The sequence below is a fragment of the Phyllostomus discolor genome, chromosome 4 (assembly GCF_004126475.2).
Source record: "Phyllostomus discolor isolate MPI-MPIP mPhyDis1 chromosome 4, mPhyDis1.pri.v3, whole genome shotgun sequence".
NCBI classification, from domain to species: Eukaryota; Metazoa; Chordata; class Mammalia; order Chiroptera; family Phyllostomidae; genus Phyllostomus; species Phyllostomus discolor.
In genome coordinates this window covers 148,197,620-148,223,407 of record NC_040906.2, presented here as the reverse complement: position 1 = coordinate 148,223,407, position 25,788 = coordinate 148,197,620, and the positions used below count along the sequence as shown (strand labels likewise).

General features: G+C 35.4%; 1 protein-coding gene across 6 annotated transcripts in view; it reads left to right on the top strand.

Annotated features, from left to right (window-relative positions):
- Positions 1-25,788, top strand: part of SNX14 (sorting nexin 14) — a 93,413-nt gene that overhangs the window by 63,301 nt on the left and 4,324 nt on the right. For all 6 annotated transcript variants that reach the window (XM_028508588.2, XM_028508589.2, XM_028508590.2 and 3 more), the window contains 9 exons: positions 6,501-6,702; positions 8,898-8,981; positions 10,583-10,683; positions 15,090-15,201; positions 19,947-19,987; positions 20,135-20,254; positions 24,132-24,255; positions 24,525-24,689; positions 24,853-24,948. In XM_028508588.2, coding sequence (XP_028364389.1) covers positions 6,501-6,702; positions 8,898-8,981; positions 10,583-10,683; positions 15,090-15,201; positions 19,947-19,987; positions 20,135-20,254; positions 24,132-24,255; positions 24,525-24,689; positions 24,853-24,948 — 1,045 coding nt within the window. The remainder of the gene's footprint in view (positions 1-6,500; positions 6,703-8,897; positions 8,982-10,582; positions 10,684-15,089; positions 15,202-19,946; positions 19,988-20,134; positions 20,255-24,131; positions 24,256-24,524; positions 24,690-24,852; positions 24,949-25,788) is intronic.

The following is a 25,788-nucleotide window of genomic DNA, read 5'->3' as shown; positions in this document are numbered from 1 at the left end:
ACAAGAAGAAGAAATAAAAGGCATCCAAATTGGAAAAGAGGAGGTACAACTTGTTATTCTCAAACAACATGACATTGTACATAGAAAACCCTATAGGCTCCACCAGAAAACAATTCGACCTAATAAATGGATTTGGCAAAGTATCAGCATACAAAGTTAATATTCAGAATCAATGCCATTATTATACAATGATAATTGACTACAAGAAAAAGAAACTCAGAAAACAATCCCACTCACTACTGCAACAACAACAAAAGCACCTATGAATAAATTCATCCCAGGCAATGAAAGACTTGTACTCAGAGAACTATAGGAAAATAAAGATAGAAATTGAGGAAGATACAAGTGGAAGCCTAGGTATGTGGTAATGTTCATGGATTGAAAGAATTAACATCATTAAAATATCCATAGTACCAAAAGCAATCTATAAATCCAGTACAATTGCTATTAAATACCAATGGCATATTTCTCAGATCTAGAACAAAAATTTATATGGAACCAAAAAAGACCTCAAATAGCCACAGCAATCTTTTTTTTAATATATTTTATTGATTATGCTATTACAGTTGTCCCATTTCCCCCCTTCTCTCCCCTCCCCCCTGTACCCCCTCCCACCCACATTTCCCCCCTTTAGTTCATGTCCATGTGTCATACTTATGAGTTCTTTAGTTTCTACATTTCCCATACTATTCTTGCCCTCCCCCTATCTATTTTCAACCTACATTCTGTGCTACTTATTCTCTATACCTTTTCCCCCTCTCTCCTCCTCCCACCCCCCTGCTGCTAACCCTCCATGTGCCCTCCATTTCTGTGGTTCTGTTCCTGTTCTAATTGTTTACTTAGTTTCTTTTGGTTTTGCTTTAGGTGTGGTTGTTAATATTTGTGAGTTTGCTGTCCTTTTACTATACATGTCTTTTCTTTATCTTCTTTTCTTAGATAAGTCCCTTTAGCATTTCATAAAATAAGGGCTTGGTGATGATGAACTCCTTTAACTTGACCTTATCTGAGAAGCACTTTTTCTGACCTTCCATTCTAAATGAGAGCTTTGTTGGATAGAGCAATCTGGGATGTAGGTCCTTGTCTTTCATGACTTGGAGTATTTCTTTCTAGCCCCTTCTTGCCTGTAAGGTCTCTTTTGAGAAATCAGCTGACAGTCTGATGGGAACTCCTTTGTAGGTTACTGTCCCCTTATCTCTTGCTGCTTCTAGGATTCTCTCCTTCATTTTTACCTTGGCTAATGTAATTATGATGTGCCTTGGTGTGTTTCTTCTTGGGTCCAACTTCTTTGGGGCTCTCTGAGCTTCTTGGATTTCTTGGAAGACTGTTCCCTTTGCCAGATTGGGGAAGTTCTCCTTTATTATTTGTTCAAATATGTGCTCAATCTGTTGCTTTTCCCCTTCCAATTCTGGTACCCCTATAATTCGGATATTGGAACGTTTAAAGGTGTCCTGGATGCTCTTAATCTTTTCCTCAATTTTTTGAATTCTTATTTCATCATGCTTTCCTGCTTGGTTGATTCTATCTTCCTTCTGGTCCACTGTATTGTTTTGAGACTCATATTCCTTCCTTTCACTATTGGCTCTCCTCCGCGTATCTTCCTGCATCTGTTTTATGGTAACCTGCATCCTTTCATCTAAATTGCGTCCAAAATCAATCAGATCCGTGAGCTTTCTGATCACCAGTGTTTTGAACTGCGCATCTGATAGATTGGCTAATTCTTGGTCGCTCAAAAGGATGAGTCCTGGGGGACTGATCTGCTCTGTTGAAAACATGTTTTCCCCTGTCTCTCCTTTTTTTTTTTCCCTAGTCTGGTTGCTCTTGTTATGGTGGGGGGCGGAGCCTTAGGTGCTCACCGGGGCTGGGCACCCCAGTCGCTAGATTGTGACGTTATATGAGCCACAGCAATCTTGAGAGAGAAGAACTAAGTTGGAGGGGTCACAATACCTGATAGAAAACTATACTACAAGGCCACCGTAATCAAAACAGTCTGGTACTGGCATAATAACAGACATATAAGTCAATGGAACAGAATAGAAAACCCAGAAATAAATCCATTGTCAAATCCATTAATATTTGATAAAGGAGGCAAGAGCATACAATATATTAAAGACAGTCTCTTCAATAAATGATGTTGGGAGAACTGGACAGGTGTATGCAAAAAAAAAAGAAAGAAAGAAAAAAGAAGCTAGACCACCATCTTACACATACACCAGAATAAACTCAAAATGAATCAAAGGCCTTAAATATCAGTCTTGATACTATAAAAACCCTAGAGGAAAATATAGGCATTAAAATGTCAGGTATCTCACGTAACAGTATTTTTGCCAATATATACCATAGGGCAAGGGAAATAAAGGAAAAATAAACAAATAGGACTACTGGGAATTAAAAACTTTCTGCTGAGCTAAAGAAACCATCAAAATGAAAAGGGAAGTGACTCTATGGGATAACATAATTTGCCAGTGATACATCAGACAAGGGTTTAATCTCCAAAATACATAAAGGCTCAATATCAGGAAAACAAGCAATCCAGTTAAAAAATGGACAAAGGAGGACATACAGATGGCCCATAGTCAAATGAAAAAATGATCAACATTATAAACCATCAGATAGATGCAATTTAACACCACAATGAGATATCACCTTAACACCTGCCAAAATGGCTGTCATCCATACGTCAACAAACGACAAGTTCTGACAAGGATGTGGAGAAATAGCTCCCTAATGCACTGTTGGAGGGAATGCTGACTGGTGTAGCCTACATGGAAACAGTGTGGAATTTTCCTGAAAAAAGTGAAAATGGAACTGCTTTTGACCCAGTGATTCCACTGCTGTGATTATACCCTAAGAATCCGAAAACACTGATTCAAAAGAATTTATGTACCCCACATTCATAGCAGCGTGATTTACAATAGCCGAGATTTGGAAACAGCCTAAGTGCCCATCAGTAGATGAGTAGACCAAAAAAAACTGTGGTGCATTTACACAATCGAATACTATGCAGCAGAAAAAAAGAAGGAATTCCTACCTTTTGTGACAGTTTGGTTGCCACTAGTGACTACTGTCATAAGTGAAATAAGCTAGTTGGTGAAAGACAAATACCATATGATCTTTTATAAGAGGAATCTAATGAGGAAAATAAATTGATGAGCAAAATAGAACTAGAGGCATAGAATCGTGGAATAGACTGACAGTTGTAAGGGGAGGGGACAGTGAGAACAGAATGAAAGAAGGTGAAGGTGTTTGTCAAAGAACATATGCAAAGGACCCATGGACATGTACAATGGTGTGGGGAACTATAGAAGTGGAGTGCAGGCTGGGTGGAGGCAGCGAAGGGGGGAAAAGTGGGACAACTGTGATAGCGTAAACAATGAAATATTTTGTTAAGGCATAGAGTTTCCCTGTAAGGAATCTACTAACCTGGGTGTAAAATGGAGGAATAGTAGTGAATGAATTGGTAATAATTAAGAAATGGGACAGAAGAGTAAATAAACCCATTTGTCCTCTTTACACTTCCTTTTGACCTCTTCATCATTGCATTGATGAACTGTTAAGGAGAATCATTGCTTCTTTATAATTTAAATGTAAGAAAATCTTATTTTTCCTTTTTTGATAATTCACATAGCATTTTTTTTCTCTTTAAGCTCTGTTTCTCTGTAAATAGAATAGAGACAGTAGACAGAGGAAGGAGTCTTTTTTTTTTTCAAAATAATGTTTTGTTATGTTTTTAAATTTTAAGCATATTACTACATCTGTCCAGAAGGTATCCAGCCACATAATATGAAAAATAGAGATATTAATTGAAGAAGATACAAAATACAAGAAACATTGTACATGGCACAATGATGCCTCAGTTCCCTTCAAAGTAGGTACCTTGAGACCTCACACGGTTCTCCTAATCGCCATCAGCTTCCTCATTGTATTTTCTTGAACCTTGTTAATGGTCTGAAATCTCTTCCCTTTCAAAGGTGATTTTAGTTTTGGGAAAAGGCAAGAATCTCAGGACACTAAGTCTGGGCTGTAGAGTGGCTGAGTCACCTGGATGGTTTGCTGTTTTCCCAAAAACTCTTCAGGAGATGTGATGCGTGAGCAGGCTCATTGTCTTGATGAAACTGCCAATCACCAGTTGCCCATAGTTGCGGATTTCTGAATCATCTGAATAGTTTCTACTGAAGAATGTTGAAACTTAACACAAAATTTGATGCAGATTCATTGACTCACTCAGTCATTTTGAGTGCAATGGCGACACAGTACAAATGCTCACTCAATGGCATTCACTGCCCTACTGACTAGTACAGTGAAGTCATCATTGTTTGTGCATGCGCAGTCCAGTCCACTCCCCTTGGCTGCCAGGTTACACCTGTGTTGCTCAAACAAGTCTCTTTATATTAACAATGGCTGGACTTTTTCCGGACAGACCTCTGATAATTTCAATTTTTTAAAAAAAATTATTTTAATTCTTGTTCAAGTACAGTTTTCTAGCTTTTACTCCCATCCCAGCCCACCCCCTCATCCCTCCCCACCTCTCTCCTATTTACACCCCCCGCTAGTTTTTGTCCATGTGTCTTTTATACTTGTTCCTGTAAACCCTTCCCCTTTTCCCCTCTGGTCGCTGTCAGCCTGTTCTCTATTTCAGTGTCTTTGGTTATATTTTGCTTGTTTGTTGTGTTTTGCTGTTTAGGTTCAGGTTAAAGGTGAGATCATATGGTATTTGTCTTTCACTGCCTGGCTTTCAATTTTTTAATAGTATAGAAAAGTGGGAAAAAATGAAAATAACCACCTATAAGCCTACCACCCAATAACCACTTCTACTAACATTTAGGTGATTTTCTTTTAAAAAAAAATATCTGTCCCTTTCTACCTCCATTGATGAGGCTATATTATATGTGTAGTTTGCTGTCCTGCTCTCTCCACAGTTAATATTATATAACAAGAGCATTTACCTATAATACTGTGAACTTCTGAAAACATAATTTTTGTGGGGGAAGATGTACTTTTTATGTTATATTCCTAATTACTTGAAATACAAGTTGTATTTTTGCTTCAGGAAAGAACTGTATCTTTAAAAAACAGTGAGTCATCTTTGGTGTGGCACAGATGGAAATTCTTGATTGGAACCAAAGATGATGATAATTGGAAGTGAGAGAAGAGGACAAAGTAATCTCTAGTATTTGAAAAGGAAGTAGTGGATGCGGTGTTGACCCAGACAAAGATGGTGTCACTTAGAATTTAGAGGGCACTGTGCTAATTCTAACGTGTGGGACCTCATGGAATCTTTTTTGTCTTGTTTAGGAATTTTAAGGTAAAGGAAAATTTTCACTAATGATCTTATTAGGAATTATGGAAAGCCATTTTAGTCCTAGAACAAAAAAAGGGATAATTGCTAAGGGACTGTGTGGGGAGGAAAAGAATTTATTAGAAGGTATGGTGCTAGAATTCTGGAAATGTATCTCCACTACTTGTTTGCTCTTGAGTGCTATAGCCTTTGACTCATTACTTTAAAAAGTATGTTTACCTGTAATATTTTGCCCCCTTGAACATGAGTCAGAGATGTCTAGAGGACCAGGTGGTGTTATAATGTGCCAATTCAGAAGTTCTCTTTCAATTTAATGTGATAGATGGTTTTTTTCTTCTTTCTCTTTGTATATTTTTAGAACATGTTCTTTTTAAATAATAATTGTTCCTCAAGCAATTTTTTAAAATATACCATTTTAAACATTTTAGAAGCCAGGACATTAAAACAATAACCTTAATTGTATAGAGGTGTGTCCCTTTCAGACCTCTCTTCTAATTTTATATAATTTAATGCTGCAGTGAATACTTGTGCCTTTTTCCCAGTTTAAAATATTTATTTGGAATACATACTTTTATTAGAATAAATTCCCAGAAATGGAATTGTTTGGTTGAAACTGTTTTATGTCTCTTTATAAATGCACAATGTCAAAATGCTTTCTAGGAGGGTTGTGCCAGTATGTCTAGTAACCAGCAGTACAGGGTGGGGCAAAAGTAGGTTTACAGTTGTGAGTATGCAAAAGTTCATTTTATTATTTTTTTAAATTTATTATTTTCCATACCAGCAACTGTTTTGCTTACTCTTTTATATCACATATCAAATTTATCTGTGCAATCTCCATCAATGGCTGGTAACATTGATAAAATTTTATAACCCTAAATGAAAAAATATCAGTATATTTTTTCTTTTTATTACCAAAGTTAAATATTTTTCTATGTATTTTTAAAAATACCTTTTTCCAGTAATCTGAAGTATCAATTGCCTATTTTCTATTGAATTTTCACAGGTGATGTAACAAAACCCAGAGTTGATGCTGGTAGCTTATTTTTATTTTTTTATCTTTATATTTTCAGTAGAAAATTTAATATCACCTACTTTCAGAAGTACTTAAGAATTATAGAATTTATATGGACATACTACTTTACAGTTCTAAGTCAGGCCCGTAGGTCCTGGAAATATTACATTTTTCCTGGTGATTTTTTTCCAGATTGAAGAAGGTATTGTTGTAATGGAAGATGATTCTCCAGTGGAAGCTGTGAGCACACCTAATACTCCCCGAAACCTTGCTGCATGGAAAATTAGCATTCCATATGTAGACTTCTTTGAAGATCCCTCCTCTGAAAGGAGGGAGAAAAAGGAAAGAATACCTGTGTTTTGTATTGATGTTGAAAGGAATGATAGAAGAGCAGGTAGGAAGCTTTTATGAGTGGCTTTCTTAAAAGATTCTGGTTAGTCTGCATTTATCAAAAATGATAAACATTTTGCCATTTATAACTATTGGGTATGACTGCATATCCAAAAGATAATTGTGTAGAACAAAAAAAATTAAATGAAAACTGAGGATTTTCTAGGTTATCTCTATTACTAGTTAATTATTTAATTTGTTCAACCAACACTTATTCAGTAGATGCCTGCAATTGCAAGACAGCTAACGATCCAGCAAGGCATTTTATATAATTTTATTTTAATAGTTTTGCTCCCATTATCATTAGCCATTATACTTAATTGACTATTATTTATGCCTATAGCACTATAGGAGATACTATACCAATTTTATTAAGACAGCATTTCTTCTTCTCTGTTTTTGTCAGCAAATTTGAATTGATAAAAATATGATCAAACACAATTTTACAAGTTTTCTCCATGTTTTGCTTATTTTTTTCTTTTGGTGGTTTTAGGTATGTACTGAACTAATGATGGGGGCAAGTAGCATCCCTAGCCAATTAAACAGTTACCACGCTAGGCTGTGTCATGTGCCTAGTACTTAAAATCTGCCTCTTGTCCCTCAGAAAATTATTTAAAACTTCCTATTCAGCTATAATTTCCTATCAATATAAATATGTGAACATGTAGTAACTGTCATTCCTTTTGAAAGATTTATGTATGCTATACTTTTAAGTATTTTGGGAATATACTTTTGTTTTTGCCTTTTTGACAGCTATTCTTAAGTTTTGTTATTTTTTAAAACTTTGACTTAATAATCATAAAATCAATACCAAAAAAATCTTAAAACTTGTGTTGTAAGGATAATTTTTGTCAGTAGTGCTGTAGATTTTTACAGTCAGTATAATATGTGTTCTCAGGAAGCCATGGACTATAAAGAGAAAAAAGTGTATCATTTAAATACTACATTGATTTTACATCTGTAGCAAAGTAGCGATTTCAGGATTTTTAAAACCAAAACTAAATATAATATAGACATTTAAGATCAGTGAAGAAAAAAAACAGAATTTGCTTTATGGTTTGTGTTGTGACCTTAGCAGGTTGGTTTTTCTCTGAATACAGGTGTTGTTTTTGGGCTGTTGTGGTTTTAGTTGACTTGATTCATTGCATTTCCAAATCAATGCTAGAAAGACATTAGATGCTAATAATAGCAGTTAACACTTGGGGTACTTACTCTGTGCTTTACACTGTACAGAAGTGCCTTAGAGGGATTATTTTATGTAATAGGTACAATTATTTTTATCTAAGCAAACTAAGGCACGATGGGGTTAATTTATTTGTTCAAGTTTACATCCAGGGTGTGACAAAAGTAGGTTTACAGTTGTAAGAATGCAAAACACAGTTTATTCTTGTATTATTATTTATTAATTTACTCGTAAGTTGCTCGTATTTTCCATACGAACAACTGTAAACCTACTTTTGCCCCATTCTGTAGTTAGTAAATATGGGGGATCTGGAATTGGAATAGGCAGGCTGACCTGACACATTCTTTAAACCATTAGTACTTTTTTCTTATTATTATTGAATTTATTGGGGTGATACTAGTTAACAAAATTATACTGGTTTCAGGTATAAACCATTAGTTCTTGCTATCCAATATGGTAGCCACTGTCCACATTTGAAAATTAAAATTAAGGTATATTAAAATTAAAATTTCATTTCTTATATTAGCCATATTTTAAGTGGTCAGTAGCTAATAGCTACTTTATTAGTGCAGATAATATAGAACATTTATAGAATATGCAGAAAATTCTATTGGATAGTGCTCATCTATACTATATTAGATCAGAACAATTAGTAAAAAGTTCAGAGACCCAAAATTGACTATAAATTTTTTATGAAATACATATTTATGAAATTTTAAAAATAATCATAATTGTATAATATTTTGAAAGTTGCTGTCAGCTGTATGATTCTGTTGTAGAAAAATATATATATTATTGAGATAACTTCATAAATAGGTGAATTTACCAGTGTCTTCTAAATAATTTAAAATTAAAATATGGGATAAAATCACATTATTAAGTGTGATGCCAAGAAATAAATTATGAAGACTGGAATAATTTCCACACTTGTACACTTAATGTTTTAAATACTGCATCTTTTTAATAGTAGTTTATAAAATTACTTATTACTCAGTGTGTATTCATTCAATTTACAGTTGGGCATGAGCCTGAACATTGGTCTGTATATAGAAGATACCTTGAATTCTATGTACTTGAGTCAAAACTAACAGAATTTCATGGTATGTTGTCCTTTTTGTATACAACATTATATTTCAGCCTTAGCTTTCTTGGAAGCTATTGAATCAGCTTTTTTATTTTAAGTAACAATAACAAGGAAATGTAATAGTGACATTTGTGTACACTGCTCTTGATCATAGGAATATATTATTTTTATCTTATTTCTGTTTGTTTATATTTTAAAAGTTTTTGCAATACACATTATTGCTTTTTGAATGATAATATAAAATATAAAAGATAGCCGTGACTGGATAGTTTGCTTAGAGCATTGTCCTGATAGGCCAAGTTTGCTTGTTCTATCCACAGTCAGGGCACATACAAGAATCAATCAGTGAATGCATAGCAAGTAGCACAATCGTTGTTTCTCTCTCTCTCACTCCCCGCTCCTCTCTCTCTCAAATCAATTTTTTAAGAAAGTAAAAGATAGCTATTTTTTATTGTATTTTAGAAAAGACTTTCCAATTTAATTTTTATCTTGATAGTAGATAATTTTCAGAATTGCTGTGTTCTTTTACCATTGTCTTTCTTGGTAGACATGTTTACTATATGTATCATGGCAGATGTTTCAGTTTAGCTCTTAAATTTGGATATGGAGACAAAATTTGTAGATGAATGTTTCTTCTGAGGATAGATTAATCAGAAAAGGAGATCACTTTTCCTTTTTAGTTCTTCCTCTCACCTCTCAGTCTTTCTTATCTGTCTACTTACATTAGTTAATATCAGGGATATAGTTATGAAGTATTTCCAGCCATTTTGTATGTAGATTGGTAGGTTTGATTTATGTATTCTGAATTCTTTCATTTTAGAAAAGCTCTGTGGAATGTCTCCTGATCCAAATTCAGATTGGTTCTAAATTGAGAAGGTCAGGGAACCCTTCTTTACTATATAAATAAATCCCATGATAAGGAGATTACAGGAAGATACAACAAGGTCCCACTCCATATATTTTGCCTAGATTTTGATTTTGAACTTGTCTTTAAATGGTTTTCTTTTTGTCTCTGCCGGTCTCATTCACTGCTATCCTTGTCTTGTTCTTTCTCTGAGAACTTTTCTTTTTGGTTTAGAGTTGAGAGAAGATCATTTATCTCCATATTTTGAAATCCCAGATTAACCAAAGTTGGTTAGATTCCCAATAATATTTTTCCATTTTGGTATTAAAATTTCCAAAGTCAGCCCTATCTAAGAAAACATATCCATGGTTTTTAAATTTTGTTTTTAAGCATATATAGCATTGGCAATATAATTTTTTTCCCATGAGAGAGTGGGTATTTCATTAGTAAGATTTTGTCTAACAATATCTTACTGATTTCAAAGTAATCTCATGATAATCTTTTGAATCTTTTTGTACTAGTATAGAGGGTTAAATATGTTTATATATAAATAGAGGGTATCAGTGAAGAGTCGTGATATTTTGGATAGCAGTAGATTCCAGTTCTTTGGTCCAAACTTCCGTGCTCTCTGAATTTGTCAAGATTTTTTAAAGGATAATGATATAGTTCTACAAGGCAGAATTGTGAATATGAATTTGTTATAGTAAATTATAAATTAGGTTTTTAAAGTATTAGCATAACATAGTAATAATTTTTATTTATATCAATTTCAGGCACATTTCCTGATGCCCAACTTCCTTCCAAAAGGATCATTGGCCCCAAAAATTATGAATTCTTAAAGTCAAAAAGAGAAGAGTTTCAGGAATATCTACAGGTATATCACCAGCTTAATTTAACACATTGCTGATCATAGCATTCTCTAATTTCTCTTTTTTTCTCTCATATGTATAGCTTTACTTTATGAGTATGTATCAATGTGGATTTCTAAAATTCTTTTATTTAAATTTTTAGTGTGAAGATGGCATTATTGTCAAAAGTATACTTTTTAAAAAATTGACAAGCAAATGAAATCAGATATTTTCTTTTTTAAAAATTATATTTTATTGATTATGCTATTACAGTTGTCCTGATTTTTCCCCTTTGCCTCCTCCACCCAGTACCACCCACTCCCTCAAGCAGTCCCCACACCATTGTTCATGTCTGTGGGTCATGTGTGTATGTTCTTTGGCTACTCCATTTCCCATACTGTACTTTATATCTCCATGGCTGTTCTCTAACAACCTATTTGTACTTTGTAATCCACTCACCTCCTTACCCATTCCCTTCCATGCCCCTCCCATCTGGCAACCATCTTTGTTCTTCTTCTTTGCTTAGTTTGTTTGTTAGATTCAGTTGTTAATAGATATGTATTTATTGCCATTTTATTGATCATAGATTTTACTTCTTTTTCTTAAATAAGCCCCTTTAACATTTCATATCATAATGATTTGGTGATGATGAACTACTTTAGTTTTTTTCTTGTCCGGGAAGCTCTTTATCTGCCCTTTGATTCTAAGTGATATCTTTGCTGGGGAAAGCAATCTTGGCTATAGCTCCCTGCTTTTCATGACTTTGAATATTTCTTGCCAATCCCTTCTGGTCTGAACAGTTTCTTTTGCGAAATCAGTTAACAGTCTTATGGGACTCCCCTGTAGATAACCAGCTGCTTTTCTCTCGCTGCTTTTAAGATTCTCTCCTTATCTTTAACTTTTGGCATTTTAGTTACATTGTGTCTTAGAGTGGGCCTCTTTGCATCCATCTTGTTTGGGACTCTCTGTGCTTCCCAGATTTGCATGCACCAATTAGGGACATATCCTTTATTATTTTTTTTTAAATAGATTTCCAATTTCTTGCTCTTTCTCTTCTCCTTCTGGCACCCCTATGAAGCGAATGTTGGAATGCTTGAAGTTGTCCTTAGAGACTGTATACACTGTCCTCATATTTTTAAAAATTTTTAAATTCTTTTTTAATTCATTTTTTGATTCATTTTTCTTCTTATTGTTGTGATTGGTTGGTTTTGCTTCCTTATGTTCCAAATCATTGATTTGATTTTTTGCTTCATCCACTCTACTGTTCTTGTCCTGCAAATTGTTCTTTATTTGGATTAGTGAATCCTTCATTTCTGACTGGATCTTTTTTATGCTGTTGAGATCCTAAGTTACTTGAGCATCCTTATAACCAGTGTTTTGAACTCTGCATCTGATAGATTGCATATCTCCACTTCGTTTAGTTCTTTTTCTGGTGTTTTGCCCTGTTCTTTCTTTTGGGCCATGTTTCTGTGTCTCCTCATTTTGGCAGTCTCCCTGTGTTTGTTTCTATGTATTAGGTAGAGCTGCTATGACTCCCTGTCTTGGTAGCATGGCCTAATGTAGTAGGTGTCCTGTAGAGTCCAGTGGCACAGCCTCCCCTATCACCTAAGCTGGGTACTGAATGCGTGTCTTTCATGTGGTCTGAGTATACCCATCTCTTAGAGTTGAGCCTTGGTTGCTGTTGGCAGATCAATGAGAGGAATTTACCCAGGCCAGTTATCTGCAAGGATTGGCTGTGACCACTGACCACCAACCTCTGCCCTCCATGGAGGATTAGCTGTGTAGGAGCAATGTGGTGGGGCTTTGATGTGTCTTGTTGCTGTACACTGGGTTGCAGACCCTGGGGTTCCTTGGGTGGTTCAGGCTATGGTCAGCCCCTACCTGTGTTTTGCCCAGGCTACCTGGCTTGAGCTATAAAGCAATCTGACATGGCTGCTACTTGTGTTGGGCTTGGAGATTCCCAGGCAAAGCCAAGCTGTGAATCTAGGCTGACTGCTGTTAGTGCCAGGCTTGGAACCACTTAGCGGGAGGTACAAGGGCTGGGGGCTTACTAAGGCTTGCTATTTCTTGTTTGAAAGAATTTAGGAAGTTGTGAAGTATGAGCCAAGATCAGCCATTCATATGGAAAAGCCACTGTTAATAGCTATAAATTGGGTGGGATGGAGCCTCTGGGGATTTCCAGCGTTGGGCAGTGTTAGCCAGGTTGATGGAGTCTCAGATATGGTACCCACCTGCTGGCTCTGTTGCTGTGGGGGTGAAGAGGGTTCAGAAAAGGGACAGTGGCCCCTGCCCACCTTTCTGTCTGGGAGAAAGCTATGATCCAGCTCTCGCCTTGATTCCAGACACTTCAGTTCTTCTCTGTATGTCACTGGTGCCTTTTAGGCTGCTACCCCAGTGTTGTAGCTCAAAGGGAGTGAGTCTGAGTAAGTCTGTGTATGGGTTCATTAAGGAGACCTACTTGGGACTCCAGAAGTTTCTTCCACCAACTCAGCTCCCACTGATTTTTGCAACCAGAACTTATGGGGACTTATCTTCCTGGAACTGGAACTCTGGGATGGGGGCCTGGTGTGGGACTGGGAGTCCTTGCTGAATTTTTATCCACCACACATGGATTTGGGACCAACCTGTTCCACATGTCTGCCCCCCCTACCGGTCTGTATGGATGTAGTTTATTTAATTCTGTAGTTGTAAGACTTTCATTCATCTTGATTTCTGACAGTTCTGACTGTTGGTTGTTCTGTAATTTAGTTGTTATTTTGATGTGGTTGTGCAAGTAGGCAAGCCGTGTCTACCTATGCTGCCATCTTGACTAGACACAAAATACCAGATGTTTTCTTAAAGGAAAAAAGGTCTTAATTTTCATGTGGGATGTTAAAGAAAGAAACAAAACGTTTTGTGTAAAAGATTAAATACATTCTAAGAATGCTAGGTAGTTTTTGTTATTTTTGTCTTATTCAATGTTTAATTTTGTGTTCAGCACTTTTAACTTCAGAATCTTCCCTCCTGTTTTATTCCTCAGTTCCTTTCCTTTTTCAATTTGAAGATGTTTTTCCAGTTTCTTGTGGATCTCCTGACTATCATTTACCAGTTAGAACTGAGTTCCATTTTTCTCAGAGTGGGCATTGTGTTATGTAAACAATGTAACTGGTATATTTTTTTCATTGTTGGCATAATCAACTTAAAAGTTACTTACTTGAAACTTCTCTGAAATTAATGACCAGCTGTCTTTAATCAAATGTATAAGACCAGAGTATACTTTTGCTTTACTCTTTAAAACATCTTTTTTTGACATGAGTTTTTATTAAGTGTGAATTCCATTAAATTCAGTTCCTTATAGCCAAAAACAAGTACTTTATGAATTAAATATTCAACAGTATTAAGAGGTATTTACATTTTATTTCCTGTATTTGAATTGTGGAATACATGAATTCAGAAAATATTTCTTACATAATTTTTGTGGTGTTAAAATTGAAATGTGAATTAACTGTTAACTACTACAAGGACATCTGAACACAACACATAGTGTTAATCTGTGTCTTTGTTGATATCATTAACCCATTATTTGAACTAATTCTAAAATCTAGAGTACCTCCTTCTAAAACTTTTTTTCTGGTAATACAAAGTTAAAGGTTACAGTGCTACTATTTTGTTTATATATAAGGTGGAGCACAAGTAAGTTTACAGTTCTATGGAAGATAATGTAATAATAAATAAATAATAATAATAGAATAAGCTTTATTTCATGTACTCATTACTTTAAACCTATTTTTTCCCCACCCTGTAGATTTCTTCTCATAAAGTTTTGTAACTGTTTCATAGTTACAAAACTTGAATATTAGCTAAGATGGGTTAATTTGGGCTTTAAAAGGTCAGTTTGTCTATAAGAAAATAATGTTGTAGGGAGAATAGATAATAGATCCTCTAAGTTATTTCACATTTCCACATTTAGTTTTGGCTAAATCCTTTTAATTTTTGCCAATGTCTTTTAATTATCAAGATAGTTGTATGATATTGTTATACTTGTTTATAGTTGAGAAACTGAGAAATAATATTAGTTTCATGTTTAACCTTCCTGTGTATAAGGTAGGTACTAAATGCTTTTATAACAACATTAAAAAGTATGTTGTATTATTTTCATTTTACACATGACATGAGGAAACTGACTTTTCGTCAATTTAGGAACTTTTCTAGAACACCTAGCTAGCAGATAGAAGAACCAGAATTCAAATCCATTTAGTCTGACTGCAGAGGCTGAGGGCATATCTCCTATGTGGTACTATTCTTCCTATAAATGTAATTTTATTATTATTCTGAATGTGAAATTGCTTTTGAGGATTTAGAATTGTTTTCTTGGTTTAAAAAATTATTTTAAAATAGTTTGATCACCCTTCTAGATTTTTAAACCTTTTTTTTCTTCTTTTGTTCATTCAAGAAACTTCTGCAGCATCCAGAACTGAGTAATAGTCAACTTCTAGCAGATTTTCTCTCCCCCAATGGTGGAGAAACACAATTTCTTGATAAGATACTACCAGATGTAAATCTTGGTAAGTCAAATTAGAGAATGAAACATAATAGGATAAACGGAAAAGAATCAGCATTTTCACATTAATTTAGAAAAATAATTTATATAGTAAAGCCATATATACTATATAAGTTACACTGTTAGTAGGAATATAAATGGGAAAACCACTTGAAAAAACAGTTTAGTGTAAAACTAAATGACCTAGCAGTTTATCTCTGAGATATATATTCTAGAGAATCTTATATTCATATTTAAGAATGTTCACAGAAGCATTGTTTATAATAGCCAAAACTGGAAATAATGCAAATGTTCACCAGCAATAGAGTGGACAGATAAATTGTGGTGGATTCATAAAATGAATATCTGTAGCAATGAATACCCATAGCCAGGTAGCTTCTTGTAATAGATAATCTTAAAAACATGAATGAAAGAAGCAAGACACAAAAGAATATATATAGCAATTTCTTTTATATAAAGTTAAGTACAAACCAAACTAATATAATCTAGAAAAGTTTGAATAAAATTTTTAAAGATAATAATGGAAGAAAAACATATTTGTAAATATATTTTATTAATCTTAAGTCTCTGTAGACCTAAAAGAAACAGTTAAATATTACAAGTAGGCCTTTGGCTTTCATATGTATCTTTCCAAATTAGTTGAGCCAAAATATTTCATATGTGTGTGTGGATGGGTCTTCTTATCAGGGGAACATGTGAGGACATTTTACATTTGGTTATAAGGGATAGAATTGGGTAGACCTAGTTACTGTGCAGGTTTGACTCAAGGAGAAAAAATGCTCAAAGTGACCCAGGTTTCTATTTAAACAACTGGATGCTGTTACTTGCAGAGACAGGGAATAAATTAAGAGCAGTTCTGAACTTGTTGAGTTTATAGAATTTAATTGTAGAAATTGTGTAAGGGAAGAGAGGCAGGGGATAGGCAAGGAGTAGAGATTTAATTGATGTCAGATTAAATAAATCATTTGGTTCAGAAGAGCATGTACTGCAAAGGAAAGCATAGAATAAAGCCCTGTAATTTGAGGACCTTTGGAAATTTTAATGAGGGAGAAGTGGTATGTGGGGGTACCAAAAAGAAAGAGCTTGATGGGATGGTTGGGGGGTTTGCATGTCATAAAGCAATCTCTATTTTTAATTTCTATTATGATATCTCTTGCTGTTGCCATGAGTCTACTTTTTTCTAAATTGAAATGAAAGAAATTTAAGTGGTATTTATCAGTTTTGCCTAATTTTTACAGTCATTTCTAAATGCTTGAGAAAATCTTTTTTACAGAATTTTTAATATATTTTTTTCCATTACCACTTAGTCCCCTTATACTTTGCTACTCCCTGAAGTCACCACACCTGTTGTCCATGTCTATGATTCCTTTTTCCTTTTAGCTCAATCTCTCTATCCCCTACCCTCCACCCACCCAGCTGTCATCTTGCTCTCTATCTATGAGTTTGTCTCTATTTTGCTTGTTATTTCAGTTTCTTCATTAGATTCTGCATATGAGTGAAATCATATGGTATTTGTCTTTCTCTGACTGCCTTATTGCACTTAGTTTGATGTTCTCCAGGTCCATCCATACTGTTACAAAGGATAATATTTTCTTCTTTTCTTTTTTATGGCCACATAGTATTCCATTGTGTAAATGTCCCATAGTTGTCTTATCCACTCATTTACTGGTGGACACTTGGGCTGCTTCCATATCTTGACAACTGTAAATAATGCTTCAATGAACACAGGGGTGCTTATGTTCTTTTGAATTAGTGTTTTGGGTTCCTTCAGATATATTTCCAGAAGTGGGATTGTGGGTCAAAAGGCAGATGCATTTTTAAATTTTGAGGTATCTCCATACTGCTTTCCACAGTGGCTGCACCAATCTGCATTCCCACTAACAGTGTACTAGGGTTTCCTTTTCTCCACAACCTCGTCAGTACTTGTCTTGATTTATTGATGATGACCATTTTGATAGGTATAAGATGATATCTCATTGTGGCTTTCATTTGCATTTCTCTGATGATTAGTGACATTGAGCATCTTTTCGTATATCTATGGGCCCTCTGTATGTCCTCTTTTGAGAAGTGTCTACTCAGGTCCTTTGCCCATTTTGGGGGGGGATTTAAAAAAAAATTTACTTTATTCGTTGTTCAAGTACAGTTTTCTGCCCTTTACTCCTATCCCAGCCCACCCACCCGTCCCTCCTCACCTCCCTCCCATTTCTACCCCCTTTAGTTTTTGTCCATGTGTCCTTTATATTTGTTCCTGTAAACCCTTCCCATTCTCCCCTGAAATTCCCCTGACGTTTTTAAATTGGGTTGTTTGTTTTTTTGGTGTTGAGTTCTTGTAAGTTCTCTATAAATTTTGGATGTTAACCCCCTATTGGATGTATCAGCAAATATGTTCTCCCATTCTGTGGATTGTTTTTTTTAAATTTTGTTGATATTTTCCTTTGCTGTGCAAAAACTTTTTAGTTTGATGTAGTCCCACTTGTTTATATTTTCTTTGAGAAAATCTTAAAGAGAACCTGGAGATAAAATCAAGAAAAAATTTGATAAATAGGATTAGAATATATATTTTTAGTCTTTAATAGAGAATATAAACTACTCAAATAGCCAATTTAAATGTAGCAATTTTATTTTTTATTTTTAAAATATTTTTATTGATTATGCTATTACAGTTTTCCCAATTTTTCCCTCTTTTATCCCCTCCACCCAGCCCCTCTAACCCTCCAGCACTCCCCCCCCCCGCACTTAGTTCATGTCCATGGGTTGTACATCTAAGTTCTTTGAGTCCTCTGTTTCCTATACCATTTTTTATCTTTCCCCATCTATTTTATGCCTACTAATTATGCTTCTTTCTTCCCTGTACCTTTTCCCCCCTATTCTTTCCTTCCCCCTCTCCACTGAACTCCCTCTGTGTGATGTCCATTTCTCTAATTCTGTTCCTGTTCTGGTCGTTTGCTTAGTTTTTCTTTTCATTGTTTTTCTTTTCTTTTAGGTTCATTTGTTAATAGTTGTGAGTTTGTTGTCATTTTATTGTTCATATTTTTTATCTTCTTTTTCTTATATAAGGCCCTTTAACATTTCATATAATAAGGGCTTGGTCATGATGAACTCCTTTAACTTGACCTTACCTGGAAAGCATTTTATCTGCCCTTCCATTCTAAATGAAAGCTTTGCTGGATAGAGCAATCTTGGATGTAGATCCTTGCCTTTCATGACTTCAAATACTTCTTTCCAGCCCCTTCTTGCCTGTAAGGTTTCTTCTGAGAAATCAGCTGATAGCTTTATGGGAACTCCTTTGTAGGTAACTGTCTCCTTTTCTCTTGCTGCTTTTAGGATTTTCTCTTTGTCTTTAATCTTGGGTAACTTAATGATGATGTGCCTTGGTGTGTTCCTCTTTGGGTCAACCTTCTTTGGGACTCTCTGGGCTTCCTGGACTTTCTAGAAATCTATTTAGAAGTCTATTTCCTTCACCAGATTGGGGAAGTTTTCCTTCATTATTTGTTCAAATATGTTTTCAATTTCCTACTGCTGTTCTCCTTCTGGCACCCCTGTAATTCAGATATTGGAATGTTTCAGGTTGTCCCATAGAATCCTTAGCCTCTCTTCATTTTTTTGGATTCTTGTTTCTTCGTTCTGACCCAGTTGGATGTTTATTTTGTCCTTCTGTTCCAAATCATTGCTTTGAATCTTGGTTTCCTTCTTGTCACTGTTGGTTCCCTGAATATTTTGCTTTATTTCATTTTGGGTATCTTTCATTTTTTGACCAAGCTCAATCAGTTCTGTGAGCATTTTGATTACCAGGGCTTTAAATTCCCCATCAGGTAGGTTGGCTATCTCCTCATCGCTTAGTTCTGAGGTTTTGCTGTGTTCTTTCATTTGGGCCATATTTCTTTGTCTTGGCACATCTGATAAGTTGTAAGGGGAGGGGCCTTAGGTATTCACCCAGGCAGGCCAACCCTCTTTGCTGCATTGCCTGTGGGGTAGGGGCCAGAGAAGGAACAGTGCAGCTCACCTGCTCATCTATAGCACACTTGCCAACAGCCTCTAGTGTCAGACTGTAAGTATCTCCTACTGCCACAACTCCAGCTGTAGCCCACAGTCAGCTCTGAGTCTCAGTTTTCCTCTTAAGTCAGTCCCTCCTTCACAGCTCTGCCCAGCTTGGCAGTCAGCCCCACCCCTCAGCTACCTCGCCACGGTTTTTCTGAGTCAGCATGCACAGTCTACCTTACCAGTGTGGTGGTTCTGGTTGATTTTTTCTATAATTCCTTGGTTGTTGGAGTTCCATGCAGGTTGATTTTCTGGTGTTTTTGGTTATTTATTGATTTTAGATGGGTTGTTATCCTCCTTTTGGTTGTGTGAGGAAGTGAAGTGTTTCTACCCATGCCTCCATCTTGGCTGGAACTCTCTAAATGTAGCAACTTTAAAACTTTTTTTGTATATTTTTAGATATCTTTATATATTCACCATTATTTAAAATCTTCTGAAAACATTTTTTATAGAAAATTTCAAATATACACAAAATTAAAGAAATTTATATAATGAATACCTTACTCTATTTCAGCAGTTATCAACACTTGGCTTGTTCTATCCCTTCCCCCACCTCCCACCCAACTGGATTATTTTAAAGTAAATCCCAAGTGTTATATTTATAAATACTTGGCTGTTTTAGTATTTAAAACTATTTAGTGAAGTATTCATATAAGCAATTATGATGTATATTATGCCTTCATAAAATTAATAATATACTTCTGATTGCAGGGAAAATTATAAAGTCTGTTCCTGGAAAACTAATGAAAGAGGTAAATAACTAATTTATGTGTATTCTATTATATAACATGATAGTTAAAAGCATATTTAAATACTAGTAAATTTTAATGGGTTGTATGATACTGAAAATCATAATCTTAATTTTCTATTTTCATACTGTGATCTCTGTATTACCACAGAAGGGTCAGCATTTGGAACCTTTCATCATGAATTTCATTAATTCTTGTGAATCTCCAAAGCCTAAACCAAGTAAACCAGAGCTGACCATTCTTAGCCCTACTTCCGAAAACAACAAGAAGGTACTGAACTCATCTTAAAGAGACATTAAGTTTGAAATTGTCTTACTTGAAATAACTTTTCCTTTATAGGGAGAATCTTGTGTTGATGAAATGGATGGCACTTTTAATTTTCTTTATATGGAAATCATTTTTACAGTATAAGGAGGGTATTGCAAATAATTGCTTGGTTCTTTGCTTTAACAGTTTAATTTTTAAAAAATTTTATTTTAATCATTGTTTAAGTACAGTTTTCTGTCCTTTACTCCCATCCCTCCCCACTTCCCTCCCATTTCCACCCCCCCTAGTTTTTGATTGTGTGTCCTTTATACTTGTTCCTGCAAACCCTTCCCCTTTTTCCCTGAAATTCCCTCCCCTCTCCCCTCTGGTCACTGTCAGCCTGTTAAATGTTTCTTTAGATAATGTATTTGCAAAGTTATATTTCTGTATTTGAGGTATTTTTTAAAAGTGGTTTTCTGATGTTATAAGTCACCAAATTCTAATAATCAAGGAATTACTTGCTATAATGTATTTGTGTTTACTTGATGGTATTACTAATTATAATGGTTTATAAAGTATTTTATCTCTTCATTAAACAAGTATTTTATTGTGTGCCTACTGCTGAGTGTTAGCCACTGGGAATATATATTCTGGGTCTGCAGGAATCTCAGTTTAGTGCCATAGTAGTGCCCAGCCTGGGGAGCTATGTGGGCTCAAAAGACAGTCCTCCTTTCCCCCAAAACACCTTCATTTTTGTTATTACTTTAACTTGATTGTTGGTAAACAGAAATACAGTTGATTTTTGTGTATTGTTTTTTTAGTTCAATAATTTTGCTAGACTTACATTAATTTTAGTAATATATTTATTAATATTTTTAGATTTACAAACTTACCTGGCAGATGATGGCAGGCTTTGTGGCTAGGACCTGCTATACAAAGGGAATGATTTCGGTGTTTCACCATTAAATAGTACAGTGTAGCTTTTTTCATAGATACCCTTTATGAGATTAAGGAAGTTTACATCTGTGTTTACAGGTGAACAGACTTCTTATTTTGTCCTAGTTGGACATTGGTATTTATGTTATATTAGCCTTTTTTTTTTTTTTAATATATTTTATTGATTATGCTATTACAGTTGTCCCATTTCCCCCCTTCTCTCCCCTCCACCCTGTACCCCCCTCCCACCCACATTTCCCCCTTTAGTTCATGTCCATGTGTCATACTTATGAGTTCTTTAGCTTCTACATTTCCTGTACTATTCTTGCCCTCCCCCTATCTATTTTCAACCTACATTCTGTGCTACTTATTCTCTATACCTTTTCCCCCTCTCTCCTCCTCCCACCCCCCTGCTGCTAACCCTCCATGTGCCCTCCATTTCTGTGGTTCTGTTCCTGTTCTAATTGTTTACTTAGTTTCTTTTGGTTTTGCTTTAGGTGTGGTTGTTAATATTTGTGAGTTTGCTGTCCTTTTACTATACATGTCTTTTCTTTATCTTCTTTTCTTAGATAAGTCCCTTTAGCATTTCATAAAATAAGGGCTTAGTGATGATGAACTCCTTTAACTTGACCTTATCTGAGAAGCACTTTATCTGCCCTTCCATTCTAAATCAAAGTTTTGCTGGATAGAGCAATCTGGGATGTAGGTCCTTGTCTTTCATGACTTGGAGTATTTCTTTCTAGCCCCTTCTTGCCTGTAAGGTCTCTTTTGAGAAATCAGCTGACAGTCTGATGGGAACTCCTTTGTAGGTTACTGTCCCCTTACCTCTTGCTGCTTCTAGGATTCTCTCCTTTGTTTTTACCTTGGCTAATGTAATTATGATGTGCCTTGGTGTGTTTCTTCTTGGGTCCAACTTCTTTGGGGCTCTCTGAGCTTCTTGGATTTCTTGGAAGACTGTTCCCTTTGCCAGATTGGGGAAGTTCTCCTTTATTATTTGTTCAAATACATGCTCAATCTGTTGCTTTTCCCCTTCCAATTCTGGTACCCCTATAATTCGGATATTGGAATGTTTAAAGGTGTCTTGGATGCTCTTAATCTTTTCCTCAATTTTTTGAATTCTTATTTCATCATGCTTTCCTGCTTGGTTGATTCTATCTTCCTTCTGGTCCACTGTATTGTTTTGAGACTCATATTCCTTCCTTTCACTATTGGCTCTCCTCCGCGTGTCTTCCTGCATCTGTTTTATGGTAATCTGCATTCTTTCATCTAAATTTCGTCCAAAATCAACCAGTTCCGTGAGCTTTCTGATCACCAGTGTTTTGAACTGCGCATCTGATAGATTGGCTAGTTCTTGGTCGCTCAAAAGGATGAGTCCTGGGGGACTGACCTGCTCTGTTGAAAACATAGTTTTTTGGGTTTTTTTTTTTTCCCCCCTGTCTCTCCTTTTTTTTTTTCCGGTCTGGTTGCTCTTGTTATGGTGGGGGGCGGAGCCTTAGGTGCTCACCGGGCTGGGCACCCCTGTCGCTAGATTGTGACGTTATATGTGGGGGCGGGGCGGGAGAAACAATGGCGGTAGTTCCGTTCCCCTGGACTCAGACCCTTGCCTGGGCTTCTGGGCCGCGAGTTCTGCCCTGGTCCACAATCGCTGCCCCTCTGGGTCTGCCAGCTGCAGCTTGCGTACTCAGGGATCACCGCTGCCTTCTTGTGTGCCGGATGGCTTTTGCGCCGATTTCGTGTCAAACCTTCCCCCGACCTCCGTGCGCCGCCGACCCAAGCCAGCCCCGCGCCCGCCCAGCTCGTCTTCTCCTACCAGTCTGGATGAACGCGTCTACTTCAACTTCTTGGTTGCCCGACTTCCATTCAGATAAATCCTCTGCCAGATCTGGGTGTTATTCTGATAGTAAATTATTGTTGTAAATTATTGGTTTTCTAATCTTGGTTGTGCGAGGAGGCACGGTGCGTCCACCTATTCCTCCATCTTGCCGGAAGTCGCCTTTTTCTAATTTGCTAGTAGAGTTATTAGAATTATTAGTCTTTAAAATAATTGGTAGAACTTGTTGGTAAAGCCATCTAGGCCTTTTGTTTGTAGAAGATATTTTTAAACCAAATTTAATTTCTTTAGTGATTATATATTCTCTGGGTTTATTTTATGAATCACTTTTTAATACGTTATATTTTTCAGCAAATTTTCCATTTTATCTAATTTCAAAATCTTTGGGCCTAAAGTTGTCAATAATATTCTCTTTTTATTTTCTCTGACATCAGTAGTTATGTTCCCTTTTGTTTGTCTTTTTCTTTTCTTTTTTGATCAGTCTTGCCAAAGGTTTTGCCCATTTGTTTTTGCCTTTGTTGATCTTTTACATCAAATTTTTTTTAGTTCCTTAATTTCTGCTGTTTGATTATTATTGAGAATAGATGCTTTTTGCAAAGTTTGGGGATAAGTAGGAATGAGATTTAGTTGCATTTCATCATTCATAATTCTTCATATCTTGTTTTTCTTTTTTTTTTTTCACATTAATCAAAGTCCTTTCTGGGCTTTCACTATCTATCATTGTCCAGATAAACTTTGCTTAAAGCTTAATGTTCAGCTCTAAACAACCTGTAATTAAATAGTGATTTATGATTTTTAAATCATGTTAGTTTTAAAATTAGTTATCATCAATACCTTTATACATTTTTATATGTTCATTTGCTCCTTTTGGTGTAAAGAAATGAAGTTATAAATAATGAATTACCTGTTGTGTCTGAAATGAATGTAGATTTTTATGTACTGTTTCGGGAGGAACATTTTTTAAATTTAATTTTAGGTATAAGTGTTAAATTTTAGGCAGATCCTAACCTGATGTTCTGTTTTGACTAGAAAAAAATGTAAATGTCTTTGTTCTTTGTTACTTTAGTCTTAGTGATTATTATCAATAGGTGTAATAAACTACGTATTTCTTTATTTTTTCAACTTTTACTTTAGCTTTTCAATGACTTGTTTAAGAATAATGCAAACCGTGCTGAGAATACAGAAAGAAGGCAAAATCAGAATTATTTTATGGAGATGATGACTGTAGAAGGAGTTTATGATTACCTGATGTACGTAGGTAAGATCAGTGTGGTTACTATTAAAATATGGTTTTCATTCATGTATTATATTTCTTCTGTGATTTAAATTAGTGCTCTTGAGTATTGCCCCATTGCGACTTTTTTGAAAATTGTAAATACTTCTTTTATAAGAATTCAGTACAGTTGGTATTGAACATAATAAAATTACTAGTGTTAACAAATAAAATATTGGCTATTTGTGTCTTTTATATTGGAAAATATTAAAACACTTATCTTAAGATCAAAGTATTTCCTGTGATGCTTTCAGGACGAGTGGTTTTCCAAGTTCCTGACTGGCTTCATCATCTCTTAATGGGAACTCGAATCCTCTTTAAAAACACTCTGGAAATGTATACTGACTACTATCTCCACTGTAAACTGGAACAGTTGTTTCAGGAGCACCGTTTGGTGTCACTTATAACACTTCTCAGAGGTTTGTATTTTCTCACGTGTGTGATGTTTTGTGTACTCTTAATGATTTTATTCAGATCTAAAAGCCTTGTTTTCATTTGTTTTATTAGTATTTCCACTATGAGGAAATAAATATTTTGTGTGTAATAGGTGAAATTCCAGAAAGTATTTTTTTTTCTTTTTAGATGCTGTGTTCTGTGAAAACACTGAACCTCGCTCTCTCCAAGATAAGCAACAACGAGCAAAACAGACTTTTGAAAAAATGATGAATTATATTCCAGGTGTAATATTTAAGAAGTAGTTTAATATAGGGTAATACCCCATTGGGTCACAATGGATAGGAATTATTGAAGCTAATTTTTACTGTGAGTTTTCATTTTAGAAATAGTTATAAAGCCCAATAAAATTAGCTCATTAGTTAAATAAAAATTGGCTTTTATGATGACAGCACTGAGGACTTTAAGACAGGGCTATTTCTATTCATACAAATAGATCTTTTTAACAATAACTTATAATCAGAGTAGTCCAAGTGACATGCTTGTGGGACAGTTGGAATCCTGCTGCCTCCCATCAGCACCTTCCATGTGCCAGATACTTTGTAGAGTACAAGGGATTAAAAAAAAGTGTACTTGCATAGTTCAAGTCTAGCAGGAGGACATACGTGCAGTCCAAACATGCCTGTGATAATAGAGTTATATTCAAGTCACAAAGTATCTCAAAGGAGGACCCTTAAAAGAGGTAGGCTTGGGCCACTAAGTAAATGAATGGTAGTAACCTCTTACGGAGATGGGACATACAGGGAAAAAAATGTCAGGGGGTCAAAGCAGAGGATATTTAGGTTAGGATATTTTGAGTGTGAAGTGCCTATACATTATTCAGGAGGAAATGTCTAGTAAGCATTTAGCTGTCCCTGTTTAGAAATTGGAGGAATGGTGGTATGGGATAGAGATATGGAAGTCACATTCGAGAGGATAATGCCCAGGGGGAAATATAGAGTAAGAATTGAAGAAGGCTAAGGACTGTATCTTACAGAATTCTTATCATTGAAAAATTACTCCCAAAATATTTCCACTGCTCTATGTGATGACAGTAAAGTTCAATCCCTGGTCTGAATATAAAAG